General features: G+C 33.0%; 1 protein-coding gene across 4 annotated transcripts in view; it reads right to left on the reverse strand.

The window, feature by feature from the left end:
• Herc4 (HECT and RLD domain containing E3 ubiquitin protein ligase 4) overlaps positions 1 to 22,435 on the reverse strand; it is a 116,219-nt gene that overhangs the window by 40,535 nt on the left and 53,249 nt on the right. For 2 of the 4 annotated variants that reach the window (XM_047553513.1, XM_047553512.1), the window contains exons 9-13: positions 19,341 to 19,501; positions 10,325 to 10,401; positions 9,506 to 9,630; positions 8,122 to 8,181; positions 7,888 to 7,999 (exon numbers count right to left, since the gene is read on the reverse strand). In XM_047553513.1, the coding sequence (XP_047409469.1) occupies positions 7,888 to 7,999; positions 8,122 to 8,181; positions 9,506 to 9,630; positions 10,325 to 10,401; positions 19,341 to 19,501 (535 nt within the window). Of the gene's footprint in view, positions 1 to 5,039; positions 5,143 to 5,638; positions 5,813 to 7,204; positions 7,395 to 7,887; positions 8,000 to 8,121; positions 8,182 to 9,505; positions 9,631 to 10,324; positions 10,402 to 19,340; positions 19,502 to 22,435 lie in introns of all 4 variants that reach the window. The other 2 variants (XR_007108810.1, XR_007108809.1) reach the window with 2 other exon arrangements.

Consider the following 22,435-nt stretch of genomic DNA (forward strand, 5'->3'; position numbering starts at 1 on the left):
TAGAGAAGTCAAGTAAAGGGTTAAAGACATCAATATTTCAACCCTTCAATAAAGGGTCAAAGGAAGCTGGTCACACACATACAACTACACAGGCCAGGAAAGAAGTCAATCTTGGTGGGGCAAAGAAATTTGTTATTAAACTCTTTTTAAGTAACTGGAGGACTATCGAATAGCTCAAGAAAAAGATTTACCTTAAAGACCGAATTGAGGACCCTTTGTTCCTTAAAGGAGACAGCAAAAGATGTGACAGGTGAGGTGAGGTAAGGAGTAAAACAAAATGAGTCAATCACTAACATGAGAAATGCTGCACTTGGGAGAAGAAAAATAAATTATCAAAAGAAATAAAGTTTATCTAACAATAAACTAAACTAGTTTCCCATGGAAAATAACAAAAGCAACTTTATAATTTTTTTTTTTTAAATCACATATACACTAAATCAACTAAGCAATGTCTGAAAGGAACAAAAGAAAACTACTAGTAGAAAACATCTAGTAGTGATGTCAATCTAACTAGACAAAGATGGTGTCCAAACAATGCTCAATAAATATGAAATGAACTTTTGGACAAATAAAAGTAATAAGAGATATGCATAATGTCATTACTCTTTAAAATGACCTGTTTATCTGTTGCATTTTCATTGAAATGTATTGCAGTTATTACAAATTTAACACAAGCTTCTCTAACATATCATGTATTCCCCTAACTCCAATTCTGGATGCTGAGCCCGAGTGTTTTATGATAAGCACACATCTACCACTGAGCTATATTACCAGCTCTCACACCACGCATTCTTAATTCATACTAACTCCTAAAATATGTTCATATATACAGGCATATCTGCATATATAAATGTGTATTGTATATATTTAGTGTATTTTTTATGACTGTCTGAAATGGTTGATTCTTAGGCTTAGTCTTTTAAGTACAGATAACTCGATTTAAGACGCATTTAATAATATTTTTATTTACAAAGTTGAGGTTTGTAACCAATCTATTCACTGGCAAAAGCGCTTTGAGTTTTTTTTTTTGTTGTTCACTGTTCTGATTAATTTTTTACTGTGGCTAGGGTAACTCACTTGGAAGAAATAGACCAGAGTGAAACTTCTAACACTGGTTATTCAAACAAAACAAAGGAACCTACTTTATGATCAAAATTTTCATCCTGGAGCAAGAGTTCAACGAACAACCATTTGTGGGATACAAATCACCCACTATTTTTATTAAGAAAGTTTTACTGAAAAATAGCCACATCCACCTACTTACACGCTGTCCACAGTAGAGTTGATAAATAGTTCAAACACAAACTGTATATTTCACACAGCATAAAATATTTATTATCGGTCCCTAGAGGCTTTGGTATTTTACTTTAAAACAACTAAAATCATTAGCCGAACTCCTTTTCAAAAAACAAGCAAAATACGAAACATGATAGTTTCCCTCCCCATATTCAAATTTATAAATACATATGCCTTTAATCACATTTGAACCACATTAGTCATACTGAAATTTAGTGACCCTGGATCACTCACATCCCATTGAATTTTATATACATACATATTATCTTTAATATTTTAAAATTTAAAAGGTAAACCATAGTTTCCTTCGCCAAAAGGAAAGAAACTGTACTATAATTTGCAGTCTGTATGTCTTGTAGATACTGGTTATATAAGTTTTCTTAAGAGAAATACTAATATACTAGAATTAAAATTAATGATGAAAAAAGCCAGGTTTGGTTCAGAAACAGATTAATTTCAAACTTAAGACTTGTGAAAAACTTCTGGCTGGTACTTAATTCAGATATATGAATTTGATAATTAAAGAGAAAACCAATTAACACTGTTTTTAAAATAGGAAAATCAGACATGGAATAAAAGATTGACCCAGAAGACATACATTACAAATGAACATACAAAAATCAAGAGTTTCAAAAAAATAAAAATTTGCATGGTAAATAAGATTCGACAAGACATCCTCTGCCCCAAGAAGCCTTCCTTAACCTTTTACAGTTAGCAAACTACATTTTTCCTACTCCAACACTTACCATGTATACCATATAAGCTTATTTACTTGTATATGTACAACTCCCCTTGATTTCATAATCTCAACAAGGGCAGAAATCACATCTTTTAGTTATCGTTGCATCCCTAATACCTAATATAATGATAAGCATACAGTAGGCACTCAATAAATATTGACAAAATAAAAACAGAAGAGATCATATGGCAGAAGTTCAAAACAATCTATACATTGAGAATTACTATTAAAATATATAAATCTAAGTTTTATTATAATACTTTTATTTCTTATTTTAATTACAATTTAGAATCCTGGTTTACAAACTTCAGTTCTGGGGTGGTAGGCTGAGCAGATACATATTAGAGGTCCTTGCAAAAAAAAAAAAAAAAGTATGGGAAAAATCACTGATTTAGAAGACCAGCACAATATACAGCAACTAAGCTATACAGATAGTATAAGGCTTTTCTTTTGTTATAGTAATACCACAACAATGTCCTGTGTGAAAACTCAAATAACCCAATTACTTGCCAGTAAACTTATTTCTGATATGTCCATTCCTGACAGCAGGTACCAAAGGAATTTTTCTTATGATGCCATTTGGAGCACTGAAAATGATTTTTAATTCAAAAGCTTTCCAAAGGACATGACATATGGGAGGAACAAGCATATCCATACAACCTAAAATGAACAGGAAACACAATATGCTGTTTTATAGTTCCTGATCCTGCTCCAGGGTTAGATCAAGAAGGAACTGAGGAAATATTCCCTAATTCTTAATCATGGAGCAGAAAGAGGAAGTATATGGTTGCCAAACATAATGTATATGGTTGTCAGATGTTTCTGATAAGTAACTTGGGTTTCTCTAAAGACAAAAATAAATCATCCTGATAGCTAATTATGCACAGGTATTTATTTATGGTAGAATAGGATGAAACCAAGTTTTCTCTAAAGTAAGGAGTAAAGATAATTGACTGAACTAAGGACATCCAGAAGGAGATGTTTAAGAGATTTATCCCAGACAGGCATGGTGGCACACACCTGCAATCCCAGCAACTCAGGAGGCTGGGCAGGAGGATTACAACTTTGAGGCCAGCATCAGCAACTTAGTAAGTCCCTGTCTCAAAACATAAAAAAGGGATGGGGATATAGCTCAGTGGCAAAGTACTCCTGGGGTCAATCTCCAGTACCAGAAAGAGAGAGAGAGAGAGAGAGAGAGAGAGAGACAGAGAGAGAGAGAGAGAGAGAGAGAGAGACAGAGAGAGACACAGAGAGGGGGAGAGAGAGAGAGAGAGACAGGGAGAGAGACAGAGAGAGAGAGAGAAAGATAGATACTGAGACTGACTGATTCAACCAGTATCATTCTGCTTTAAAGTATTTAATAACAAGAATCCAGTTCCCTTATAACCCAGTAAGTCAAGTCAAAAGAAGCGGCTCTTCAACCAAATGGTGATGTAAAATCACTGACTTTGGAATGTTTAACAACATACATATATTATAAAATTTAAACAATACATCAATCCTAGCAAACTATCATGGCTGATATTTTTAATCATTTTGTAGATACCTGGTTCATTTGCAAATGTGATAAAGAGAAACACTTGTTCAAATTTCACACTGGTAGGAAACAGCACAAAAAGGATTAAAACTTGATCTTTTGATTTCTAATCCAGGTCCTATAACATAATACTATGCTACCTGCCATCTAGAATATAAACCTCTAGAATGAGAGGGATAACATAAAAGCAAATCCCCTTCTAAAAGAGAGAAACAGTAGACGCAGCAGGGACATTGGGAGTAGATATGGATTTGTATTTCAATTGTGCTACTCACTGGTTTATGATCTTTGATGTTGAGATTCATTTTCCAGTCTAAAAATGGGCAAAATACCAATACTACAGGGTTTTTAAAAGTTAAATGAGTAATATATACAAAGTGCTCACATGTACCATGTACAGAAGAGATTACAATTCTGGACAGTTAGCAAGCAATAAATGTTAGGTTAATTTTCCCTTCACCTTCAATTAACAACTAGTATCTAGTATGGTTCCACCAAAAAGGGCACTGAGGAATACTTATTCTATTCCAGGGAATAAAGTGTTGCCTGATTCCAGAATTTTAATCTTTACCTCCCCTCCCCCACCCCCCAAAAAAAGCATTTAGAAATAGAACCCTGTTATCTTTCTTCCTCATTAGAGATTGAGGTTTCTGAGTTGAGCAGATAAGTTACTTATTCAAGTCTTTCCTGTAGTTATGAAAGACAATATGTTCAATTTCCTCCCCTGATTCTCCCCTCTCTTTTTCTTGTGGTAAAAGACACAGCTAAGGGAAAACAGTATTCTTTAGGGGGAATAGGATAAGTAAACAATGAAGGCAAAGAGACTGAGTAATCATTTATGAATAGGGTCCACCTGAAAAGAAATGGTTTGCACATACAGTAGGAAGAAGGAGTTCAGAGGAAAGAAAAAAAAAATCTAATTAATCTCTTGAATCCTAGGCAAAAGGTATATGGAAAGGGAGAGATTTATCCCATGGAGTTGAGTATCCTCATTACAGCAGTTTGCTGCAGACCCAGACCCTGATATGCTGCAAGAAAGCTGTGTTCAGGGCAATGACTTGTTTCTCTAAAAAAGAAATAGCTATAATTTCTTTAATTATAATGAGAAATTAGTTTTCTCTAGGAATCTTAGACATACTAAAAAAGGAAAACATTCAGAAAATTAAGCAGTTTAGAAAAATAACTAGGAGCTTCACTAAAAGAAAGGAAAGTAAATTATCCATAAGAGTTTTTTCTTACAGAGAAGAGAAGGACTATTTCCTTTATCCCCTGATTATTTACCTTATCACTAGGCAAGAAGAATCTGGAAGTACAAAGAAAATGTTAAGGAAAAGAAACTAAAGATTAAAGGTTCATCTGAGGTTTTCCATCACTCTATAGGCTAGAAACGAATGCTTCTCCCTTAGGTCATGTCTCATCTAAGTAACGACTCAAAAATACCAAATGGCGTAACAAAGATATACCTACCAACTGTCAGGGATGACTCAAATCCATCTTTAATGAAACAGCTGAGATTCTACTTCTTCATATAACTGTACTGCTACAAGTGTAAAGGGTACTATTTCTTACACTGGGAAGAAGGGCAGGAAAGAACAATAGGCAAATTAATGAATTACATATGGTTCCAATTTCAAATTAGTCATTTGTTTCAAATGAAACATTATACTTTGAGGCCATTAGTACCTAAGAGCAAAAGAACCATAAGCTTAAATATTCATAAAAAGAAGTAGGGCCAACTCTTTTTCATATGAGAACCCTTATAACTAACAAAAAAAAGTACTATTAAACAAATTATGTTCTTCATATAAAATATAAGAATTCTAATTCATTAGTATGCTATTGTTCTGCCCAACTAATAAACAAGTTATTTATAACGTCTAATGAAGTCAAGTAAGACCAAAGTTCCAAAGTACAGATAAACTATTTCATTTAAAACAAACTACGGATAACTTTCCAAATTTTATATGTAGGCCAATCTAAATATGTAATATATAATGTTAAATGAACATTATCAATCTGTTAGTAGGACATGGGAAGATAGAAAAATAAGGAACTATTGGACATACCCTATGTAATATTTCTAAAACCTTAATGCAGTATGAAGAAAACTGTTTTGAAAAATTCTTTTTCAGAAGGGGGAATGCAGATCTTGTAGAGTTTCAAAAGATGTACCACAACTTCCTTAAAAAGTTCTACTATCTTGAAGAATAGTGGAGGTTCAAGTATTGACCACCAGTTTTCTGTTATTAAAGGGTGAACATGCAAATAAAATGAATAAAAAAAAAATCACAATTTTCAAAACCATACTGACTTTCTTCTAAAGCAGTGATTCTTTAACCCTTTGAAAATTCCAAGAAGGTGCACATAGCAATATTTTATATAACATATCTAGGGTTTATAGACACCCCCAACCCAAACATCCACCAAGGTTAAAATATACTGTCCATGAAAGCTCTCAAAAGCAAAAATAAAGTATAAAAAGCCTATCTGAATTTACATATTGGTTTCCTACATTATGTTTTAAAATTCACCACTAATCTATACCTAATATTAAAACCAGTTATTACAGTGTTTTGTTATCAGGATTTTTGATGTTTAAAACTAAATATACTTAAAAATGATTTTGCTCTAATATTTATAAATCTTTCTACATTTTCTCTCTCAGCTTACTATAAAGCTGAAATATTGTAAAGCACCCACCTTTTACAATGCAAGAAACTCCTGAAATCAAATATGGGAAACTTAACAATGTAAAGTCCTAACATGTATGTCCTTTTCCACATTCACAATTTGTAGTTGCTAACTACAAATATTACAATCTCATACATCACATAGGAAGAAAAAAAATCTTCTGAAATAGGGAAGCAATAGTCTTGAGTCCCTGCTTCACTCTTCTATTACTAGCGAATTTCCTCAGATTTCAGTATTCTACCTTTGCTTGCTGTTTCCTCTGCTCACCCTGTCTTAAAAGTTTGTACTGATTTTATTACTCTTATGTATTTCAGTTCAATATATTTAGCAAATACTATGAGAAAGGAAAGCAGTGGGTTAAATATAACAAGCAAACTATAAAGGTCAGGATTTAGAGATGAAACCCATACAATTTAGAGAGATTAAGGTGAGAAAAGCTTAGGCCAAAAAAACAGCAAATAGAGATAGAACTGCTAGATGAGGAATAAAATCTTGCCCACAGCAGAAGAACAAAATCAAACATTAGGAAATTAGAAAGCAAAAGAAAACATGAGGCAAAGGTCATCAGGGTTCAAGGATGATATAAAACCCATGTATTCAGTTTTAATTCTTCTTCCTTGTTTACTTCTTGAATAGCAAGATCACTCTCAAGGCAATGAGGGAGAGAAATAAAGATAACGATTTTTCTTTCTTAATACTGACTCTACTGTTATATTTGATTAAAATTCTGTATCTAACAAGTTTTGTTTTCAGCAACTTCAACAATTAGAAGCAAATGACTAGAAAAAAAAAAGCAACAAAAGGAAAAATAGCTTTATTTTTCCCTGTAGAACAATGTAAAAAAAAAAAAAAAAGGCAGCAAAATGTCAGACAGCAAAAGAGCTTATCAACATTTTCATTTAAAGAGAAAAGGTTTCAAAAGAAAAATACTGAATTCTTACCGAGTACTTTCAGTGGTGCCTTTTTCTAGGTCACAAGAGCTGTACCAAAGGGAATTGCTATTGTTGTGAAATTGTTGGAATCACTCATCAGGGGACATTCTGGTAGAGTAAGATAAAACCTCAATGCTTCAACATCAGGTAATGAGCTAGTCAGTTTAGGTATAAGATTCTTTTCCAAACTAGCTGCCACCTATATATTGACAAAAAGTAAAACCTACTTCATTTAAAATGAATTCACTTTAAAAAAAAAAAAGAATATGATGTTACAGCAAACATGAAATGGTGAAGAAATAAAAAAAGACATCATACAATAAATGTACTATGGAGCACAATGAATATGAATGCCTAAGCATTGCTAAGAGAACTTTAAAAATCTTGTGTGAAAGTCAAATAAATATTCTACCACTATAATCATAAACAGACTTAACCAACACAGTGATATTAATTCAAAATCTATTAAAAACACCTGTTAAGATACACAGATCTATGACAGCTAAATTACAAATGCTAAAACATAAAGTCTTATTTTAATTCTTCTATTAGTGCATGTAATAGGATTACATAAAGGACATCATAATGAGTCTACGAAACAGGGAAGTTAATTAGGTTACAAACACATAAAATAACATGGAATCAAAAAACTTAGCTACATATAGTAAGTATAAAATACTTTAAAAACAAACCTGTTGAGATATCTGAGGATGATCAGGTTGTATAAGTTTGTGGAATAAAAGTCTAGCAGCATTCATATCAACCCCTGGAAATCTGGTCCCTGTTCTATAGTGATCATCATTGCTGAAAAAGAAAAAAAATTACAATTAAAAAAATAAAAAACCTTTTTAACATTATTTCACTTTAATATATATTTAATACAGTAAATTAAGAAAGTTTCAGCAAACCAAGGAATTGCCACTTACCTAACAGCTAAAAAACTTCCATTCAGGCAACCAGATGAAGAAAATGTTCCATCTATCTCACTAAAAAGAAAATTTTTTTAAAAAGTCACAAAAAATGATTTTTGTTTGCCATTTTTTAACAGAAATGAAAATAGTCAATCTAATATTTAATGGTACAGAGCACTTCTCTAAACACCACCCAATTAAAATGAATCAGAATTATGTAACCTACTGAAGATTATGTAATGTTTGAAAAGGTATAACTGTATGCCTTAATTTATTCAAATACATTTTTCATCTTCTGATTTATCAAACAAATATGATATTCTTGCATAATTTTTACTTATTTACTTTTTCAGAACTGGGGATTGAACCCAGAGCCTCACATGTGCTAAGTAATCATGTGCTCCCCAGAGGTACACTCTCTGCCCCTTTTATTTTGAGACAGGATCTACCAGAATTACCCAGCTGGCCTTAAGTTTACAATCCTCCAGACTTATCATCCAGAGTAGCTGGAATTGCAGGTATATGCCACTATGCCTGGCCAATGTTCTTAAATTTTTTTTGTAAGCATGAACATTTAATTTGTAAAATTCTACAAGGTAGTGATAATCTTGGACACTGGATAACCCTGGATATTTGGTAACCTTGGGTGCTATTTTCAAGGCCTACACTGGGATTTTCAAATAGTCATAAATCATTTAACAAAAGGGCATGTTCTAAGAAATGGGTCATTCAACAATTTCATCATAGCCTACGACACGGCTAGGCTATAGAGTATATATCCACAGCCTATTGCTCCTAAGGCTATGACTGACAAAACCACACAAGGTTAAATAAAGTACAAGAAAAAGTGATGCAGTCTACAGATATTCAGCAAAGATGAGATGTATGAAACCGCTGACAAAGTAACAAAACATATTGTTATACTACAAACTATTTTTTGAGTACACTCTATAATAATATAAGGTACAATACAGTAAACACACACACTAGTAACAGTTATTTGTTATCAACTTATTACCCACTGTACATAAGTGCATGTGCTCTACTTGTATAAACACAATAATCAAGAAAAAAGGAATAGTCAAGTCTTTCAGGGAATATAAAAATTAAGAGTTATTATGCTGTCACAGGGGACATATTTTAAACTAAATTTTAAAATAGGTAATTCCATAGTTTATCATTTAGCATATCTTTATACATTAGAACTGAAACTTACACAAATTTAAATGAGATCTTTAAAAATACTCATAAAAATTTAGGATATTTAAATTTTTATATATATAAACCATACAGTGAGTGAAATTAATACTGAAATGAAAATTCCCAGTAATGGTTACTCTACCACAGGGTTGAGATGTTGAGTTTGTCTTTGTGTCAGGTAGGTAAACGTTTTCCTTACTTGGCTATCTCCACAGGAAACCTTCCAGAGGGATAGCTTAGCCATTTTTGAATTAGAGCTTCATTCACTGTCCAGATCTGCTTTGAAGGATCTGGACATCTGAAGTCATCAGGTGGCCCACAAGTCTAAATTATAAAATTAAGGAGATTAGTCAAGGGAAGAGACATTATCTGTAACTGAAAACTAAGAACCTCCTACTATGTATTTTTTTTTAACAGAAGTTAATCTCCAGTAAACACATGAAACAAAAACTTAGCATATTTCAGAAAAATAAATTTTATTTTGTAGACTAGAGGGATAAAAATTAAAGCAACTACTCTGTAACATGTAAAGAACATAATGAGTTTTAAAGCTACAAAATTATTGTACTACAGTAATAAAAAATAATAAAATTATGGCATTTGCTGATAAATGGATGGAAATGCAGACTATCATGACAAGTCAAATAAGTCAAACCCCCAAAAGCCCAAATATTCTCTTTGATATGCGACTGCTAACACACAACAAGTGGGGGAGGGAAGGATATAAGTTCACTGGATTAGACAAAAGGAAATGAAGGGAAGGGAGGGAAAAGGGATGGAAGTAGAAAAGACAGCAGAATAAATTGGACATAACCTTCCTGTTCCTCTGTAACATGTTCAAAATATTACACAACCAGAGTTAACTCCATATCATGTACAACCACAAGAATGGGAGGTTATACTCCATGTATGTATAATATGTCAAAATACATTCTACTGTCATGTATAATTAAAAAGAAGAAATAAAAAATTTTAAACAAATTATTGAGCTAAATAATTTATATGACTCTATTATTACCTGGGGACTAGAGTAATGTGAAAAGCTTTGATCTCCACCTGAGAAAATTCTTTTTACACAGAAATATTCTTCAGAATCTGTAATAAAAATAAAATGCAAAAAATTAGAATCCAAGACATATTTTTCCAGAGCATCACATTGCTATTAGATTTGTCTTACTCATTTAATTTAATTAGACCTCCCACTCTTGGAATATTCTGAGTGCTCTGAGGATAAGAGAGACCAAAGGAACAGTGTTGAATGATTCCACAAGCATAAGCAGCATTTTAATAAGTTGACAATTCATTCTTCTGGCATACATGCAAGAATAAGTCTGCCTCATTACATTTGTTTAAACTAAAGATAATATAAAACCAGAATGAAACTGCAAGATAGTTTAAAATAAAACAAAGACTACTCATTCTTTAAAAATACAGTAAAAATTAAAATTTGAGTGAATACTTTATAATGCAAAATTAGTTTCTCTTTCAATATATCTGCTTAAAAGATGACACACACAGTACCCTATTATAAATTAAAGCTAGTTATTTCCAAATAGAATCCATGATCCCCATCTCTTAGTTTTCTGTTTCTTCACCTTATATTATTAGTGACCATAGCTATTACAGAGAATTACAAATTATTTTTAAGGAAAAGGACCACATTTTAATTTTCTTGATTATTCCCTACTAAAGTGTTTGATTTGTAAAAGAAGTAAGTGAACATTTGGCAATATGAATAAACAATATAAAATAAATATCAACTAGCTTAGCACACAAAAATAAAAGCTTCAGAGTTCATAACATTAATATAAATCAAATATCTCATAAGTCACAAGAACACCCTACCACCAAAAGACATTCTAAAAACAGATTAAGCTGCTCATTTAACTAAAAATCAATCATTCTCACAAGTCTACATAAAATTGTTCATTTCCCCCAAAAGATCTGTTAGTAGGTTGCTTATTTGTTCCTAAGTGATTCTGCCCCCTATAAATTCCCTAGAAGATGAATAACTAATCTAGAGTACATGAACAGAGTTTCAGAAGCTGAGTTAGGCATTAGAAGTTAAACTCCTTAATTTCCTTTCAATTGCTACTCCAAAAAGTTTGAGAAACCTAGTCATTTATTATGTAAGCCTTCCTGCAGACTGGATTGGCTGACTATGGTTATGGTTTCTCCCAATATTTTGCCTAGTCTTCTATATTTCCTATTCATCGGTAGTTAGATCTAGACAGGCTTCAATCACACTTTACTTCAGTAAAACTACTACGCTGGGGATTTGGGAGTATTCTTCCATCAGGAAACACAATGTCTGGTTGAGTTCCTTTTATGTGACTCCTGGAAGCACTTGTGCTCAATGCTTAGAACATTAATTCATTATGGGTTTAAAAATGCTAATATAGGTTCCATTATTTCTTCCTATTACAGCTAGACAATGTTTCCCCCAACCTACTATACAGTAATCCTGTAATAGGAAAGGAAATGTTAGTATACAAACATGTGCATTTATTATCTATCCTTTTGTTTTTTAATTTGCACTTTTTTTGCTCCTAAAGAGGGCAATAATTTCTATATGTTTTTTATTAACATTAATTTCCTTTATCTATTAGGTATCTTAATGTTTTCCTCATCAACACGAAAAAACTTTGAATAGTCACAATATTAACCTTAGGTTGTAACTATTACAAACATTCTTTCCAAATAATTATTTACTTAGTTTTGATTCAGAGTTTTTATTTTTCCACTTAATCAAGTTCTTAGATTATCTAATTCTGTGGAACTTTCATGTATTTATGCTGAGAAAAAATTTCTCCATCCTCGAAACAGAATTATTTCCTTCTCTCAAGAACTTTTTTTTTTTTTTTTGTGGTGCTGGGGATTTGAACCCAGGGCCTTGTGCTTAGGAGGCAAGCAAAAATGGCAGAATGAATCAAACAACATTACCCTATGTAAATTTATGATTACACAAATGGTATGCCTTTACGCCATGTACAGACAGAGAAACAACATGTATCCCATTTGTTTACAATTAAAAAAAAAAAAAAAAAAAAAGAACTTTTTATTCTTGCTGGGCACAATGATGCCTACCTGTAATCCCTGCAGTATGGTTTGGATATAAGGTGTCCCCAAAAAGCTCCTTTACTAATGTAGGAATGTTTGAAGCTGAAATGACTGAATATTGAGAGCTGTAATCTAATCAGTCCATCCTAGTTTGAATGGAACTAACTGGGTGATAATTGTAGGCAGGTAGGTTACTGGGGGCATGCCCTGGAAACGTCCATCTTTCCTGTGGCCTGGCCCTTTCCCTCTTTCTCTCTTCCCCTCCCTTCCTCCCCTAACTCACTTCCTGGCCACTATGAGACGTTTTCCTCCACCCTGCCCTTCAGCCACCATGTCCTGTGTCTCCTTCGGCACACAGTAATTTGGCTGTCTATGGACTGAGACCTCTGAAATGGTGAGCTCCAAATAAACATTCCCTCCTCCAAGTTGTTATTGTTGGGTCATTTTGTTCTTGTCGGGTCACAGCAATGCAAATTAATTAATACACTCAGTGACTTGGGATGCTGAGGCAGGATGACCCCAATTTTTAGGCCAACCTCAGCAAATTAGTCAGTTCCTATATCTTGAAATAAAAAATAAAGGGTGGGGATGTAGCTCAATGGTAGCTACTAATGGTACAATGGTACTGGTGGCTAATGGTAGCCCCTGGATTCAACCCCCAGTACCACAAAACAACAACAAAAGAACTTTTACTCTTGAATCTATTTATTTCAATGTAAACTGTGAGATTAGCACCTAAACTGACTTTTATGTCACTGCTATTTTCATGTGCTGAGTAATTCTTCCTCATTTTCTAAACAGTGATGCCTCATCTACAACATACAATCTAAACAATTATGGCACTTTACCTCTATCCCCAAACTATTGTGTAAGTCCCTCTTGACATTCCAAGCACCCACTGGAGTTTGAACTTGAAATAAATCCTACATATAATGTATATATGAGGATTTACTGAATGTCCACATGTGTACATAACTCAGTTTTACAGTATATGATGCCACATCCAGGAAGGCTAATTCATTCTCTCCTTACTATTAATAAAATTCACTATCAGAGAAAACTGAACTTTTAAAATAAGAAAAACAAAACAAACAAACAAAAAAAACAGGTTTTGTTTGTTGTTGTTTTTTTCTTTGCAGAGTTAGGAATCAAATCCAGTAATCTTAACATGTGCTCCACCAGTGAGCAACCCCTCAAGCTCCCCCCACCCCCCCAAAAAAAAGCAGTTTTGGTCAGGTACAGTGATACATACTTGTAATTCCAGTGACACAAGAGGTGCACAAGTTCAAGGTCAGCCTAGGCAACTGATAGGTAACTTGTCTCAAAAAAATAAAAAGGGTTGGGATATACTTCAATGGTAGAGTACCCCAGGTTCAACCTCCAGTACTGAAGAAATTTTTTAAAAAGAGAAGGAAGGGGGCATTTCTGATGGTCTCTGAAACAATCTATTTTCTTGGGACTTATTTAGCACCCCAAAAGGTTTTACTTATGTGAGTTGAAACCATTAATACTTAACCATATTAGAACTTAATTTTTAAATCTTCTTTTAATACCTTTATTTATTTTTATGTGGTGCTAAGGATTGAACCCAGTGCCTCACACTGCTCCGAAAGCACTCTACCACTGGGCCACAATCCCGGCCCTTAACATTTTTTTAATACTGATTTATTTGAAGATTACCAACAATGAATGTTCTACGTGTTAACATAGAAAACATCCTAAATACAGAAACTATTTTGACCTCACAAACACTGATACAGAACCATTATTCCTAAGCAAAGTGTCACTTTTTCCTAGAATATAAAAGTAAAAATAAAGACAAATTTTGTAAGTGGATTTTATTTGCCTTAGTTTGTATGTGACTCTGAAAGAAGATTCAAAAAAAGGTTTAAAATCTTAGTAAAGTTCACTTAATTTTTAAAAAGTCTGATTTTTGGGTTACCAATACATGCCTATAACAGAAAATGTTGCTGTACACTTTGTGTAATCTTCTAGGTAGCACATATTCTTACGAGAATAATTTTCTGTGCTTTATGTTGTCTTTACAGACTTTCATTATTTAAGGAGGAAAAGAAAAAAGGTCTCTCAATTATGAGAGTACTAAAGTTATTTGCAATCATATTACTATCTGTTTTTTGAACCATTTTTCACTTTAGTAAAAAAAGGTAACCGAATACTATTTTGTAAGCACCCATGATTATTTTTTCCTTTATAATTCATACATCAGTTATTAACTCTGTGTGTGTGTGTCAAATTCATTTAATTCCTATCATTTCAAGAAAGAAAGGGAATATGAAATAAGACAGGAAACAAAAGAAAAATAAATTTTTGTAAAGGTAAAAAGTCATTTCACCCACACTTCAGAGATCTGGCCATCTACCTTGAAAGTTTTAACTGGAATTTGATTCCTAAATCTATTTTTATTTTATTTTTAATGGGTGCATTATAATTACACATAGTAGTGGGATTCGTTATACCAAATTCATACATGACATTACATCATTTGATCAATCTCATCTCCCAGATTCTTCCTTATCTCTCTGCCCCTGTAAAGCAAATGAACCATGATTGCATGTATCTTAATGAAATGTGCAAATTTCCTCTCACACTGATTTTCGCCTTCCTGTGTTGGGCTGAATTATGTCCCCACCAAAAGTCCATATCTGAAGCCCTAACCCACAATACCTCAAAATGTGACCGTATCTGACATTAAGATCTTTAAGGAGATGACAAGTTAAAATGAGGTCATTATGGTCCCCTAGCCTAATACAACTGGTACTTTTCTAAGAGGAGATACCAGGGATATACAGAGAGGGAGGAAAGAAGGCAGGAGAAGGGTGGGAAACTTGCACTCCTTAAGAGAACATAGTGAAAAGATGAGTACCTGAAATCAAAGAAGTCAGAAGAAAGCAAACCTTCTGGTACTTGATCTTAGTTGTTCTAGCCTCCAGAAATGTGAGAAAGCAAATGTCTTTAAGTCATTGAGTCTATGGTATTTTGTTCTAGCAAATACACTTCCAAAAATAGAAGTGTATTTATTCAGGAGAAAAAATGTCCAAAATGTTTTGCAAGTCACAGAAACAACCAAATTTTCCTGTTCATTGTATTATTCTTATTATGAACCCTTATCAGATTATACTAATTCAAAATTGTCAATAATAAACTAATGGTCTCACTATTTTGCCCAGGATGGCCTTGAGCACAGGAGCTCAAATGATCCCTATGTCTCAACCTCTCAAGTAACTATACCTACAGGTGTGTACCACCATGGCTAGGTAGGCCACAGTAATTTTAATCCTCTGTAATCTATTAATACAGTTTTTGTTTACTCTGATGCTTGCCTGAAGGTTCCTATATAAGCTACAGATCACAATTTATTTTTTCAAAGAAGGATCTAACCCAGAGCCCTGTGAAAAGAACTATATTAGGTAACTAAAACAACTTATATATTTTAAAAAAAAATAGGCATTTGGGTACAGGCTTCTGAGGAGATATCTCTTAGATTTCATAACATACCAGTGGACTACAGTGGGACTCTTTTTTTGTCAGTGAGAAGCAAAACAGTTCATGAAACTGCTAACCCACCCAAGGTATACCCAGAGCAATAATTCATTATAGGAATGGATAAAATGATGAATAAAAATTTATTATGATTATTTAAAATAATATTGTTTTAATGACATTGTTTTCTGAATATATACAAAAGTACTTCCTCCTTTGTAAAGTTACCCAGTACACAATAATTTTGCAAATTCCTCTTTAGAAAACTAACATGAAGCACTAAAACCTCATTCCCATTGATCTCCAGAAGTCAATGAGTAGTCTTACTAAGGTTCCTTTTTTTCCAAAAGCAAAGAAGTTATGAGTGAGGTTCAACAAGAATCTCTCCCCTTACTAGAGCAAAATTAACAACCAGAGACTTATCAGAAATTAAGAATGATGGCTACTGAATCAAGAATGACAAATCATTTTAAGAAACAAAAATTGGCTGTTACTTGTGAAGGCAATGCCTATCATGCTATTGGGGTTGAACTGTGTCTTCTCAAAATTGCTATGTTGAAAACCTAATCACCAGTAAGTGGGAAATAAAGACACTAGAGATGTAATTAGTTAAGGTGAGGTCATAATAGAGTAGGGTAGGCCCATGAACCCTAACCCAATAACTAGGGTCCTTATAAAAGGGGAGAGTCTGCAAGCAGACATGCACACAGAGAGAATGCCATGTTAAGAAGAAAAGAGAGATCTTTGTATCAAGAAACACCAAAGACTTTTGTCAAACCACCAGAAGCTACAAGAAATATATATGATAGATTTTGCCTCACAGACTTCAGAAGGAAGCAACTCTCATTTCCGATTTCTGACCTCCAGAACTGTGATAAAATTAATTGATGTTGTTTAAGCCATCCAGTTTGTAGTAGTTTGTTATAGAAGTCCTTGCAAACCAACAAAGTTATTTAAACTCTCACATTCTAAAGAAAGGTATGTTCCTTGTACACCTCCAAGGAGATATCTCTAAACCACTGGACTATCCTGTCAAGTGTGTCTGTTTTGCCCACGAACTTGGTCACACCAGGGAGTTTTTGCTAATCATGTAATTCATGGATCTCTACAGGGGCTATAAAGAGTAAATCAAATTCACATTTAAACAGTATTTTTCCTATACAGCTGTAGAAAAGTATCAAATAATTATCACTAATTTTTATTATGGCAAAATATACACAATTCAGTTAGCATTAAGTACATTCACGACAATACAATCATCACTAATCAATTCCAGACTTTCTCATCCTCCCAAATAGAAAATCCATTACACTAACGATTCTTCATTCCCTCCTCCCTCCAGCAACCAGTAACCATGAATTTAAATGCTGTAACTACTACTTCATATAAGTGGAATCATACAATATTGTCCTTTCCTGTATGTCTTCTTTCACTTAGCATAATGTTCTCAGGGTTCATCCATGTTTTAGTCCATATGCAAATTTCATTCCTTTTTATGGTTTAATAACATTCTATCATATGTATATAATATCTTTTTTACCCATTAATCTGTTGATGAACACTTGAATTGCTTCCACCTTTGGCTACTGTGTATCAACAATTTTTTGATAAAACTAAATTATAGATAAAATTATTGATTACAAAATGCCATCTCCTTTTTCATTTTAACACAAATAATCTAAGGTCTGCAGTTTCAAAGGTGACAAAATAAATCCCTAAGTGAGTAAACTTTATAAACAAAAACGTGATTCCTTATAGTATTTATAATACTTAGAGTTATAAAATCTTTTTACTATTTTATTAACAATGCCTTCTGTAGAAGAAATGGATTCATGATAAAACACCAATATACTTGCTAGATACAAGAAAAACAATACTATTAAAAAATTAAAAAGCATGTTCTGAAACTAAAAGTAACTGAAAGAAAATGAAGCCATATTATAAATACAAAGACACAAAATCAAATCTAAACAAGAAAATTTGGTAGGACCCTATGATGATCTTTCCTAAATAAGAGCGTGACAAACAGCCTTTAAATCTTTTAAATTAAAAAAGAAACTTCAAAATTATTCATAAAAAAAGTTATAGGGTTGGGGATATGGTTCAGTTGCTAGAAGCATGTGTGAGGTCCTGGGTTCAATCTCTAGCACCATTCCCCCACCTCCCAAAAAACATTAAGGACCTTTTCAGAAGAGATCAGGCATGTTCAGGGTGGGATAGCCACAGACAGTTATGGACCTTTTCAAATGTCAACCTTCATAGTATGCTCAACACCATGAATACATAAAATCTGCAACACAAACACACATTTTACACTGCTTTATAAAACACCTAGACTTCTACCAATAGATAAAAGACATGAGAACAATAATTCTGAGGAACAGTTTAGGATGGTAAAGAAAATATAAAAAGGAAGTATATTTTCATTATAGCATGCAACCAATGAATGCAAAACCAGCTCAAATATTTCACAGTAAAATGCCAATGGGAAAAAAAAAAAAACATCTGCTCAAGAATAGAAAATAAAAATAAACACACATTTGGCTAAAGCAAAAAGAATATAAAAGGCAAATTAAAAATTTAGTATCTTGAATAGGAGTAGACTTACATACTTTAAATTTTAAAAAATTAGAATATGATATACATATTATGATGTACCAAACTAATTAAAAGCAGAACCTCAGATGTTTGTATACCCATGTTCACAGAAGTATTATTCACAATAGTCCAAATGGTGGAAGTAAGCCCATAAGTAAAAAATGTGATATATACATAAAATGGAACATGATGTCTAAAAAAAAAGTAAATTCTGACACATGCTAGAACATGGATAAACCTTGATAACATTATGCTAAGTGAAGTAAGTCAGTTAGAAAAGACAATACTGAATGATTCCATATGATGTACTTGGGGTCCAATCTAATTCAGAGAAAGAAAGCACAATGGTTGTTTTTTGGGTGGGTGGGGGTGGGGTGGGGGGGTCAGGTAACAGAGAGCTGTTGTTTAATGGATATAGAGCTTTAGTCCTACAAGATGAAAAGCGTTCTGGAGAACAGTTATACAACAATGTGAATGTATTTAGTAATTTTACACTGTTGAACTTAAAAATGGTTAAGTTGGTAAGTTTTGTTATTTTTATTTTACCGCATTTTAAAAACAAAAACTCCTTCTTATTGGTATTTAGTTATCACCTAGTTCTCACACAACCCACCCTCTAAACCACTTTTATTTTATCCAGAATTTCCTTAACCATAATAAAAACAAATTAAGCAATCATATGCATTGTTCTTAAACTTGCTATTTTAACTTAATATATCTTAGAATTCTTGCAAACAGAAAACTTAATGACTTAAGAGCAACAGTTCTACCAACCTTTTGGGTTTACTTTTAGAAGAAAGAAAATAAGGATACATGTCTCAATTTGTCATAATAAACTTAAGTATGTGTAACAAAGGCTGTAATATATTACTTACCACTATCTAGTGAACATTGCCCATTATATGGAAACCAATTTCCTTTAACAGTGAAAGGACTTTTCCTGTTGCTTGTTGAACCAGTTCCCAGTTGGCCATTACCACCAAGACCGAAAGAATAAATTCGTCCTGATGAAGGGACAAAAGCAGAAGTATGCTGCCTAAAATGATAGAAAACCTCAGACTTAGTGTTAACTTCCAAACAATTTACATTAATAAAATATAATATTAACTGATACTAATTTTTCTCTTCAAAAATAAAAAAAAACAATTGTTATATAACTTCTGTACAGAGTTATCAACGACCTTACCCTATAACAAATCAATTCAGTATCACACAGGTAAACTATATAAACATGGTTTTAAGAAAATGTTCGAATTTAAAAAGACCCAGGTCTATAATGAAATCCCTTACAACGGATGATTCAGCACAAGAGTAACATCTAACTAGGATGTCCAAGGAGGTCCTTCCTCCCCTTTCCCTGTTTGTCAGGTTCTTTGGGCACCACTCAAAGTTTTAGGCTAAGAAGTAAGCAAGTAATCTAGTACCCATCACTAGAGAAATTATGTTTCTTTCTTCAAAGGAAACATGTCTCTGTATTTACAACCGCAGACCCCACTGGAAGTACTATGGTCAAAGCAAATCAAAGAAACTATACAATGAAAACCAGTCTATTCTCCATTAATCTATACAACTCTGATATTTTAACTATGTTTACAAATGATTTAAACGTGATTAAGTAGGCCTTATAGTCTTCAATCTCAGGTTTTATGTCTTTAGTCAAGTCTGGAAAATTCTCAACCATTATTTCTGTAGCCTTTCACCTCTTCCCAATATATTCCTACTTTTTTTTTGGTTGTTTTTGGCACCAGGGATTTAATCCGGAGGCACTTTACCACTGAACCACATCCCCAGCCCTTTTTACTTTTTTATTTTGAAACAGGGTCTCATTAAATTGCTGACAGCCTTGCTAAGTAGCTAAGGTCAGTCTTGAACTTGAAATTCTCCTGCTTCAGTCTACCGAGTCGCTGGGATTACAAGCATGCGCCTCTGCTCACAGCTCAGAAAAGACATTTTTTAGTGAGCTTAAATTTAACTAAAAAGTTAAATTCTTAGAAAAATACGTAGTCTAAATAACCGACTTAACAGTGACCTTTGAAGCCACTAAATAAATAAAAGAATGTTTTTAAATTTTTAAAAAAGAAAATGCCAAACTCAGTTGGTTTTTTTTTTTTTTAAGATGTTGATAGACGTTTATTTTTATTCCTTTATTTATATGCGGTGCTGACAATAGAACCCACTGCCTTCCACATGCTAGGCAAGTGCTCTATCACTGAGTCACAATCCCAGTCACCCAGCTGGCTTTAATGACCAGTTCTACCAACCTTTTGGGTTTACTTTTAAAAGACAGAAAATAAGGATACATGTCTCAATTTGTCATAATAAATTTGATAAAAGAATCTTGACAAAAATAAGGAAAAACTGCACATCAAGTTCAATGATACTATTCAACAAAATATTTTCACAAACCAAACCCAGTACTATATAAAAAGGATAGCATGTAATAACCAAATCAGAGTAACGCCAGATAAACAAAGCTGTTGTTAACTAGAAAATTTCATTAACATAATTTGCCACATTAACAGATTAAAGCAGGAAAAAAAGAGATCATCTTGAAAGAAGCTAAAAACCTAACATCTGTTCACAATAAAAACTAGGACTAAAAGGAAAATTTCTTAATCTGATGAAGGTTATCTACAAAAATCTTACAACAAACAATGAAATACTAGAAGCTTTCTTATAGAGAAGAAACAGGACATGATGTCTTGATCTTTAGCACCTCTAGTTAACATTATCCTAGTGTCCCAGTCAACACATTAAGGGAATACAATTATATAAATGTTAAGTAAAAATAACAAAGAAACAACTAGACTGATTTGCAGATACGACTATATACATGAAGAGTTATTAGTAACAGTTCAGCAAGGTGACAGTATTCAAGTTCAAAGTACATACAGTACTTAATTTATGGCAACGATGGCATGATAGAGGAGGAGGGTGAAGGACTTTCAAAATTATAGCAAGAGAGACAAATTCTAAAAAATGATAGAATAGGATGCACCAAAAATCTGTTTCCCCACCTAGATAACAAATACACTGGCAGAATCTATCTGATATACCCATTTTTTAATTATACAGCCTATTTAAAGTTTGCAATTTCTAGGAGATGGGTTAAATGGGAAACCGTAGCTAATTCAAGGAAATTTCAGCTCTTATCCCAGCAGTAGCTACTCTTTTTTTTAGACAGACACATAATAATCACATGTATTGATTGGGTACAGTGTGATACTTTGACACATATATACAATGTGCTACTGCACATCAAACATGGTAATCAGCATATCTATCACCTCAACCATTTATCATTTGTGTATTCACAAAACAATGTTTCCTGAAATATACAATAAATTACTAACTATAATCACCTAGAACTTAATCTCTATGTTTTTGCCCCCTCATTTGCCAATTCTTCCTATTTCCCCTTACCTCTACCCTTCCTAGTCTGATAACCACAATTCTAGTCTTCTATAAGATCAAAGTTTTTAGTTTCCTTATGAGTCAGTACGTGTACAATTTGTCTTTCTGTACCTGACTGATTTCACTTAATATTCCATTGCCATCACTTTGTTCCTGTTCTTCAAGATCATAGATATGATGGAATGGGATATGCCTGACTTGCAAGGGAAGAGCCATCACTGAATTTCCATCTTTGTACTCCTTACTTATATTTGTTTCCAGGCCAGTCATTCAATGTGGCCTCTTAATGGCAACAGTTGCAGTGGATTTTGTACATATAGGGGTCATGATAAACAAAACACAAAATTAAATCAAGTAAAAGATAAAGATGATAAAACCAAGAGGTTCAATAAACATGAGATGTAGAGGCTCCTGCTAGAGTAACATGACATAGTGTTTTTCATTAAACATTTTTATTTAATAAGTAAAAGGAGCACACCATACATTCATTTCTAGAATGCAAGGATGGTTCAAAATACAGAAAAACAATGTGGTATACCTTATTAACAGAACGAAG

The sequence above is a fragment of the Sciurus carolinensis genome, chromosome 5 (genome assembly GCF_902686445.1).
Source record: "Sciurus carolinensis chromosome 5, mSciCar1.2, whole genome shotgun sequence".
Classification (NCBI taxonomy): domain Eukaryota; kingdom Metazoa; phylum Chordata; class Mammalia; order Rodentia; family Sciuridae; genus Sciurus; species Sciurus carolinensis.